The sequence below is a fragment of the Sapajus apella genome, unplaced genomic scaffold, assembly GCF_009761245.1.
Source record: "Sapajus apella isolate SASKATOON/1434 unplaced genomic scaffold, GSC_monkey_1.0 scaffold69, whole genome shotgun sequence".
In the NCBI taxonomy this organism is placed as follows: domain Eukaryota; kingdom Metazoa; phylum Chordata; class Mammalia; order Primates; family Cebidae; genus Sapajus; species Sapajus apella.
The window spans coordinates 4,389,326-4,398,611 of NW_022437009.1; the positions used below are offsets into that span (position 1 = coordinate 4,389,326).

The window sequence follows — 9,286 nt, forward strand, 5'->3', positions numbered from 1 at the left end:
CTAGCTGCAATGTGCAAGATAGCTCTCTGTATTATTTCTCACAAGTACACATTAATCTACAATTATCATTTTTTAAAGTTTAACTTAAAAAAAGCAGTATTAATATTTCATGATCTGTCTAGTAGCATCTCCATTCTGTTTCCATTTCAAGCCCCTGCTCAAACAGATGGCAAGAGTTAGATATCAGTCCTGAAGTAAGCAAGTACGCCCAACTTGCTCATATCTACGTTTCAGGAAGCTTAACATAATGCCAGCCTTGTGCTTGGTGTCATCATATACGCTGGTGTCTACCCAGAGTAGTTTTCAGCTATCTGTCCATCTAGCACGCTGCTGCATCCTTCTGGCCTTTGGAGCCAAACCCCCGACCCCCGATACTCTGCTGGTCTCAATGTGCTGCAGGAAACCTTGAGAGGATGTCTCAGGTCTATTCACCCAGTGAGCATTCCTACTTCACAAGCCCAGGCATGGGGAAGGGGAGGGGATGCTTGGGTATTGAGGACATAGGACTCCTTTATTCTTAGGTCCTCTTGTGCTCCTGCTCTACCCCAGGTACATGTGGCAGCTAGAGAAGGGCTCAGGGTCTCTTGTCAGGCATCCATGCTTCCTTCCTGATTCTTCTCTCTCCCGATCCAGATTTTATCTACTCCAAGGGCAGAAAATGGTATGTAATAGTGGATATATTCTTCCAAATTTTCTGTCTTAGGTCTGCTCCTCAGATTTTTCCTCCTCGATTCTCAGCATTCTCCTAAATCATCCTTCTCCTTAGGGGACAAGAATACATTTCCTTTGCTGCTGTTTGACTTGGTCACACAGTAATAGTATAGAGAAAAACCCTTCTGTTGATATATGAGGATCGTAATCCTGTAATATTTTCTACCATCCTTCTGCCCTTAGCGCACTTATCTTTCCATTTGTTCCTTCAGCTTGTGGCCCAGGTCCTTGAACATAAAGCTATAGGCTTTGTGATGGTGGATGCCAAGAAAGAAGCCAAGCTTGCCAAGAAACTGGGTAAGTGTGATTTTTGAGACACAGTATGTGGGAAAGAAACGAATGTGTCTTGCAAAAAGAATAGTACAGTTGTAATTACTCTTGCATGACTGGACTGTCTTTAAAGATGTATCAAATAATCTTGCACTCGTTCATCTTTGGCTGGAGAAGGGTTTTATAAAAGTAAACACAGGCCTGAATTGAATGGTTTCACATTAATCATGTAAGAGGTTGTTGCATCAGTACAACGAAGAGGACTTCTTCCTGGAGAAACTGATGCTAAAGGGTCTAGCTTTTACTTTCAGCTTCTACAGCAAGCTAAAGAGCCAGCTTCTCTCACCTCACCACTGTGGTGATCTCTCTGAGAGTTAGAAAACTCTCTTCTTTCATCACATATTGTTTCGTTGCTTTGCGACTGAAGCAGCCGACAAAAGACAGTATTAATAGTAATAATGCCAGGGTAACAGTGCTTTTTAAATTCAAGGCTAAACTCCAGCTGGGCATTATCACTGAGGAGGAGAGGGACGACGGGGGTGAGGATTAGTTAAGTGACCGCATGATGGAAGTTGTACTCTCTAGTGTCAATATGTCATGCTTAAGTGCAGTGCTCTTTAAGATTTGCACCCCTATGATCTCAAAGAGAGAGAATATGGGTAGCTCCTCTGGTTTTCTTTTCCTTTCTTTTTCTTTTCCCTCCCTCCCTCCCTCCCTTCCTTCCTTTCTTCTTTCCTTCCTTCCTTCCTTCCTTCCTTCCTTCTTTCCTTCCTTCCTTCCTTCCTTCTTTCTCTTTTTTTTTTTTGAGTCAGGGTCTCTTCTTACTCTGTCACCCAGGCTGGAGTGCAGTGGTGTGATCTTGGGTCATTGCGACCTCTGCCCCCTGGAATCAAATGTTTCTTGTGCCTCAGTCTCTCAAATAGCTGAGATTACAGTCACACGCCACCACACTTGGCTCATTTTTTTTTTTTTGTATTTTTAGTAGAGACAGGGTTTCATCATGTTGGCCAGGCGAGTCTTGAACTCCTCACCTTGAATGATCTGCCTGCCTTGGCCTCACAAAATGCTGGGATTACAGGTGTGAGCCACCACTCCTGGCCTGCTCCTCTGATTTTCACACACTGACACACGTGTACTGCCCATTTGGCTTTTTCTGCATGATCAGTGAAGAGTGGCTATTAAAAAAAATAGCAGGTTATAAAACAGGACCTTTGAAGAAAGGTTAATTGGATTTGGAGCAGTAAGTACAGGAAAAAAAAAGATTAGTGGTGGTTCAATAAATGCCTTCAGGCACATAAAAGTCCGTTATCCTGGAAAATTACAGACAACTGTTTCCTATTTTATTTTCAAGAAGACCAGTCATTTTAAAAAAAGATTTAAATTACAGGAGACTATTTAGGTTAGACACAAGAAAGAATTCATGACTATAAAATTATAATGAGTTATTAAGAATGTCTGGACACTTTGGGAGGCCAGGGGCAGAGGACTGCTTGAGCCCAGGAGTTTGAGACCAGCTTGGGCAACACAGTGATACCTCAGCTTTACAAAAAATTTAAAAATTAGCCAGGCATGGTGGCATGTGCCTGTAGTGTCAGCTACTTGGGATGAGCGGATGGCTTGAGCCAGGGAGGTCAAAATTGCAGTAAATTCTACCTGCATGATTCTGCCACTGCACTCCAGCCTGGGCAACAAAGTGAGATTCTGCCTCAAAATAAATACGTAAATAAATAAAGCCTGGGATGTCTCTTTCTCTAAAGACATATTAAGGGATACTTTTCTCCCTTGAGTATGGGAGCAAAATACATTAAACTCTTTCCCTAGAGTCAAAAACAATTTAATGAATTCTGTCTCCTCCCCCAGCAGTCTCTTGATTCTTCTTCTGCCTTCTTATTGCTTTAATGAGAAGTTGAATTTGGGAGTATTTCCAGCAAGTTTAATTACATAAAAATGCTAGTGTCCCAGTGATCAAAAAATTTTGAGTGGACAAGCTGGGCAAGTATACATAAAAACAGACTGGCAAAGAATATGAGGGGCTTGGGACATTGAAACAAACTTTTCTCCAAGCTCAGCTGGAAAGAGTTGGGGCAGTTTCCTTCTTGCTATTTGATCCCTGGGGGTTTACAGGACAGTGGAGGTATTTTGTGAACCTGCTTCTTGATCTTCATTCCTCTTCCATTTGCCTTATTTTGGCCTCTGTCAAATTGTGCCTAAAAACTGCAGTAGCCTTCTAACTGTGGTTTTGCTCAAGACAAAATCTGACAGCAGGATATTGGCTAATGTTCCCTAGGGCACCATTTGAGATCAGCCATCATTGACATCAAGAAAATCTGGCAGGATCGGACATGATGTCCCATGCCTGTAATCCCAGCGCGTTGAGACCAACCTGGGCAACATAGCCAGACCTTGTCTCTTAAAAAAAAAAAAAAAAGTTAGCCAGCACGGTAGCACATGCCTGTAGTCTCAGCTCCTCAAGAGGCTGAGGCAGGAGCCATGATCATGGCCCTGAAATCCAGCCTGGGTGAGGGAAACCTTGTCTCAAAAAACAAAAAACAAACAAAAAAGAATACCTGGCATATTGCTCCTTTTGATTTACGAATGGTGCCCCCACCGTTTCCCCCCCCATGTGCCAGAGGCTCCTTATACCTCATGGATGCCTTGGGACGCAGCAGGCAGCAGGCTTCCCGTCCCTGGAAGTTCTGCAGAAGAGTTCATTGGGAGAAAACATTCTCCAGCTAATAGTTTTAAAACAATCTAAAGAATTAAGGATGCCATGCAATTGGACCAAATGCCAGCTTTGGCTATGTAACATGCCTGGGGAGAAAAATACAGTTTTCCAACAAGCATTTGTTAAGGTACACAACATCAGACCAAGGGTGCTACAAGGCAGAAAAATAAGAAGACGCTGAGCCTGTTCTTGTAATACCTACCAGCCAAATGGGTGAAGAAGATGTGTGGGATTCAACAGGAACAGGAAGCAAGCTGTCCATCCTGACCACACACATTAGTAGGGTGCTAATGAACACAGGCTCTGTACGAGGCACTGGGATACCTGGAAGACGATGAACCTACCCTCAGAGAACTCACTGTGATAGTGGAGACCTATAAATTGAGCTAAAGAAAGATCAATCATGGCATGAGCTCAGTGAGCTGATGTGAGATTGAAGTGACCTTTCTTAAGAAAAATGAACCCTAATCTGAGACCTGAAGAAGCTAATCAAGACGGAGGTCATTCCAAGCTGGGGGAACAAGGAAAACATAAGTCTGGAGAATAATGCTCTGTGACTTTCCCTCTACCCACCCTTTTATATAAGCAAGTGGGAAGGAAGCACAGGGAGACAAGGGACAAGAAAGCAATTCTCAAAGGAGCACGGGTCTACCCAAGGGAGAATGCAAATGATAGAACTGGAACCAGATTTTGGAGGGACTTTAGCGCAAGGCTAAGGGGCCAGGTGGGCAGTGGCCATTAAAACTCTTTGGTAAGGAGAATGACATGAGGTCAGCTGCAGTTTTGGAAAACTAAAGCAGTGGTGGGGTGGAGAATAGACTTTTAAGTTGGAATCCAGGTGGAATTTTTCTTGACTATTTCCAATTAAATGACCACTTCAGGAGCGCTTCACAAGTGTTATTTTAGGGGAATTGATTCTTGGGTTAATGCTGGTTGCACTAATCCTGAGCCCACTGTCGCCCAGAAACCCTGAGCCAGACCTCAGCCAATACAATGTCTCGTCCTGCATCAGGATGACCCTCTCTGTGGGCCTCTGTTTCTCACAGGTTTTGACGAAGAAGGAAGCCTGTATATTCTTAAGGGTGATCGCACAATAGAGTTTGATGGCGAGTTTGCAGCTGATGTCTTGGTGGAGTTCCTCTTGGATGTAAGCATTTACACACAGTGGTCCTGCAGGGAGCTGTCTCTGCCCCAATATATGGAGAGATAGAACCCCAAAGAACAGAGAAGCCAGAGAACCTGACCTCGTCTGTGACAGGATTTTCAGGATTCACAAAAAAACTAAGGAGCACCTATATTATTGCACTGTCTACTAGGTAGCTGATCTTTAAGTCACCCTAGAAACTGCTGGGGTCCATGAAGTAGTAATACGCTAATTCTCTTACCAGTTGTACATATTAAAATCTCCTTGGCTTTGCTCCACTACTGTTGAAGAGGAGCTGGGGAATGTAGGGAGAGAGGGGGGTAACCAGCCATCTGAAGAGAGAGGAGGGACAGGAGTATCCATCAGCCAGGTCACCCTGGGTTAGGTACCCTCAGAGCAACGCAGAAAAGTGGCAGAACTAATGAGCCCCCCAATATCACACTCATTTTCAGCCATGAAATTACCACACCCTCATATCCATATGCACAGAGAAACAGAGGAACAAACATTATAAAAATATTTCATCCATAGATAAACTCACACTTTCAGTAACTGCTGTGAAGTTCAATGCTTTGCACACATGTTCTTGCACAGATAAAAAACCTACTGTTGGACATCCATGCCGACGATTCCTTATCTATCAGCTAGCACGCAGTGGTCTATAGTTCTTTCTCTACAGTGTCAAAAATCAGAGGGAAGGTCAGCAGTGAGTTGGAAGCTATGTCTTACCAAAACCGTGCCATCTCATGACCCACTGTGCTTGGCCATCTCATTGACCCACACCCGCAAGCCCTAAAACAGTTGAGAGGGATGACAGAAGTCTGGCACAACATGGTGCTGCCCCAGCCTGATCAGCTAGGAGGAGGCTTTTGGAAATAAGACTGATCACTTCAAACAATAAACAATGCGATTGACTTAAAAAATAGAAGTCTCTGTTAGGGCAGACTTTACACTTCGTCAAGCCCAGACACTGGCTCCATTTTTCTCTGTAAATCACAGACAACTCTGTTTTTGGTATGTGGCCTGTGTCCTCAAGCTGGCGATTCTCAAAGTGAGCTATAAGATGGCCAGCAGCAGGAACCAACACATCACGTTTCCTCATTCATATTCCATGATAGAAAAAACAAATTTGGTTTCCCATTGCCCTTTTAAGTGTAAAGCACTTTCCCCAAAGGCTTCAGCAAACCTGTCCTTATTGGGCTAGTTACTTGCCCATTGCTGAATCAATAACTGGCAAGGGAAGTTATGAAATCCACCTAAATATCCAGCAGATGAGTGGATAAAGAACATGTAGTGTATATACACAAAAAAACACTATTCCAAATGACATTTCTTGAAAAAAAGAAAGATGAAATGTCATTTGGAACTGTACAGGTGGAACTGGAGAACATTATGCTAAGTGAAATGGCCGAGGCACAGAAAGATTAATACCACATGTTCTCACTTATATGTGGAATCTAGAACACAAGAACTCACAGAAGCAGAGAGGAGTTACCAGAGACTGGGTAGAGGCAGGGGAATGGAGGGATGATGGTAGAGGGTGCAAGGCCTCAGTTAGACAGGAGGAGTGCGATTATGTTCTTTGAGATATATTGTACAGCATGGTGAATAGAGTGAATAATATGTATTACACATTTCAAAATTACTAAAAGAGTAAATTTCAAATGTTCTCACCACAAAAAATGATGACGGCTAAATTAATTAGCTTGATTTAATTATTTCACTTTGTATTTATAGATCATAGCAACACTTTATATCCGATAAATACATACAAGTATAATTTATCAGTTTACAATTAAAAACTGTTTTTTAAAACCGGCAGAAGGAATAGGTTGCCCCCACCAATCATCTCATTCTTTGAGCAAAGGTCTAGTCCTCAGAGGGTACGGCTGGTATGCTCACTGGGGGTTTGTGGGGAGAATGGAATAGACATTTGAGGCACCACCCACAAAGTCTGCTACAACTTCCCTCCAACACACTCTATTTCCCCAGTGGAGAAGGAAATCTCTTGTTTGAACATATGTGTGTGTGTGTGTGTGTGTGTGTGTGTGTGTGTGTGTGTCATTTCAGCTAATTGAAGACCCAGTGGAGATCATCAGCAGCAAACTGGAAGTTCAAGCCTTCGAACGCATTGAGGACCAGATCAAACTGATTGGCTTTTTCAAGAGTGAGGACTCAGAATGTAAGTTGTCTGCTAACCTCAACCTATCAGTCTAAAGGCTAGATTTCCAATAAGGTACCTCAAAAGGGGATGGGGAGTTCAGTGCCTCTTTTGCTGGGTAAAATAGAGGTTAGAATTCCTTCCTGAGCCTAACACTATGGAGCACATGTGCAAAAGTTATACAAAACAGTCAGGAAAGCTGAAAGAATATTCAGGTGGGGCCAGGTTCTCTGCTTTACAGCAGGGTGAGTGTTCTACAGAAGAGAGAAAAGCCCTTCTCCACTTTTCCTGCCTACCCACCCCTCAGTCAGATTCTCCCCTACAATGGGGCAAGCAACGGGCTATCTCCCTGGCATTGGCAGCTCCTCTGGTCACCAGCTGGAGAGCTTTGCAGTCAATTGGAAAGCATGAGTGGAAAATTGGGGTAGGGATGGGCTGAGTAGCTGCTACAGAATGTGAAAAATGGCTGGCCAAGGCCACAGCTGACCGCCAAGGCTGCCTGCCATAGTGCAGCCACACCCTTGGGCATATCCCTTGGAAAGCTTTGTGACCAGATTTCGGGTGGACACAAGGACTTAGGATAGCATCAGCACAGCCCAGCCCATATAGGGATGAGAGGGTGGTGGGGGTGAGTCAGGAAGATCAGGAAGAAGGGACCAGGAGAAGTAAGCACCTAAGTACTGTACATATTTAAAAACTGCTTTGGCAGCATGGGTCCAATGAAGTAGGCTTTTTTTTTTTTTTTTTTTTTCCCAGTGTCTCAGCCTTGGAGAGAGAAAAAGCCTTAGAGGGGGTGAGCATAACTCTGGTAGCATTCATACAAGTAGGAAGTGCAAGTGTGGGCTGCTTATGACTCTTTCTGGGAACCCCAAAATATTCTGAAATTGTTTGCAAGCCCATTTCTTTAACCAGTCTGCCTGCTAGTATCCTTAGTCACCTCATCAACAACCCATTCATTTTCTGTCTCCCATGCCCCAACTTAACCCTCTCCTCATTTGCTTCTGTCACACCTCCGTTTACAGTGCTTAAAATGAATGTGCTAGAGGGAGGTAGCTAGCCAGGAAGATTTGCCCGGTTCGTCTTTAAGAGACTTTATTGTAATTTGTACATTTCCGTATCAGTGCTGACTACTCTGGGGTGCTTCTCCTGCCCCTTCCTTTTCAGTTCCTCCGCCTCAATTTGTTTCCGTCTTTACGTTCCTTTATCCTCTTCATCCATATAGCTCAGGATGGAAGATAAGTGGAAGGAAAAGCCAAGGTTAGGATAGAGAGCACACCTCCCAGTACCTTTCTTCCCCCACCTAGATGAATGATCATAATAACACCAATTAACACGTTTCATATGCCAGGCCCTATGCTAGGAGCTTATATGGAGGCCTTAATTTCATTCTCACAGCAAGCCTGAGAGGTGGTTATCATTATCATCTGCATGTTGCTGATGATGAAAGGATGGAACTGAAAGGTGCAATTAACTTGCCCATTATCACACAGCTAGTAAATAGCGGGGCCAAGACTGAAATCCTAGGACTGTGACTTTAGAGTTTATACACTTAACTACCGGGCTATGTTTTCAAGACTTTGTAAACTTAGGTCATTGCACAGATAAAATGTGATGATGCTTGTAGAGTATAAAATGGAAGTAAACGTGGAGGGGTTGGGCTTAGTGAAAAAATTAACTTTGCATTGTATAATAAGAAAATAATATGAAATATATTACACATTGCATTGTAAAAATTTTCCAATTTTTAAAAAAATTTGAATGAGAATCTTATGCTTACTTCAAGAATATAGCTGTTTTTTGAGATCTAGTTTTTCTCTGTTGCCCAGGCTGGAGTGCAGTGGCATGATCTCCGCTCACTGCAACCTCTGCCTCTTGGGATTAAGCTATTCTCCTGATTCAGCTTCCTGAGGATTATAGGTGCCCGCCATCACGTTAGTATTTTTAGTAGAGATGGAGTTTCACCATCTTGGTCAGGCTTGGTCTTGAACTCCTGACCTCAAGTGATCCACCCACCTTAATCTCCCAAAGTGCTAAGAAAACAGGTGTGAACCACCATGCCCGGCCTAAAATATAGCTTTTAGATATTAGCTTTTATGTTTGAAATAAAAACATGAAATTCCTTATCCAGATTTTAAATGATGAGCTCTTCAAATTCTTAATGATCACCATCGACAAGAGACTTCACTTGTATATGTGGATGGTGACAAAAAGGGGGATAATATCCATTGCTTTTTCTTTCCTTTTTTTTTTTTTTTTTTTTTTTTTTTTTTTTTTT

General features: G+C 43.0%; 1 protein-coding gene across 1 annotated transcript in view; it reads left to right on the plus strand.

Annotated features, from left to right (window-relative positions):
* Positions 1–9,286, plus strand: part of CASQ2 (calsequestrin 2) — a 65,403-nt gene that overhangs the window by 19,357 nt on the left and 36,760 nt on the right. Inside the window, exons 2-4 of the mRNA XM_032249635.1 lie at positions 924–1,008; positions 4,753–4,853; positions 6,921–7,032. Of these exons, the coding sequence (XP_032105526.1) occupies positions 924–1,008; positions 4,753–4,853; positions 6,921–7,032 (298 nt within the window). The remainder of the gene's footprint in view (positions 1–923; positions 1,009–4,752; positions 4,854–6,920; positions 7,033–9,286) is intronic.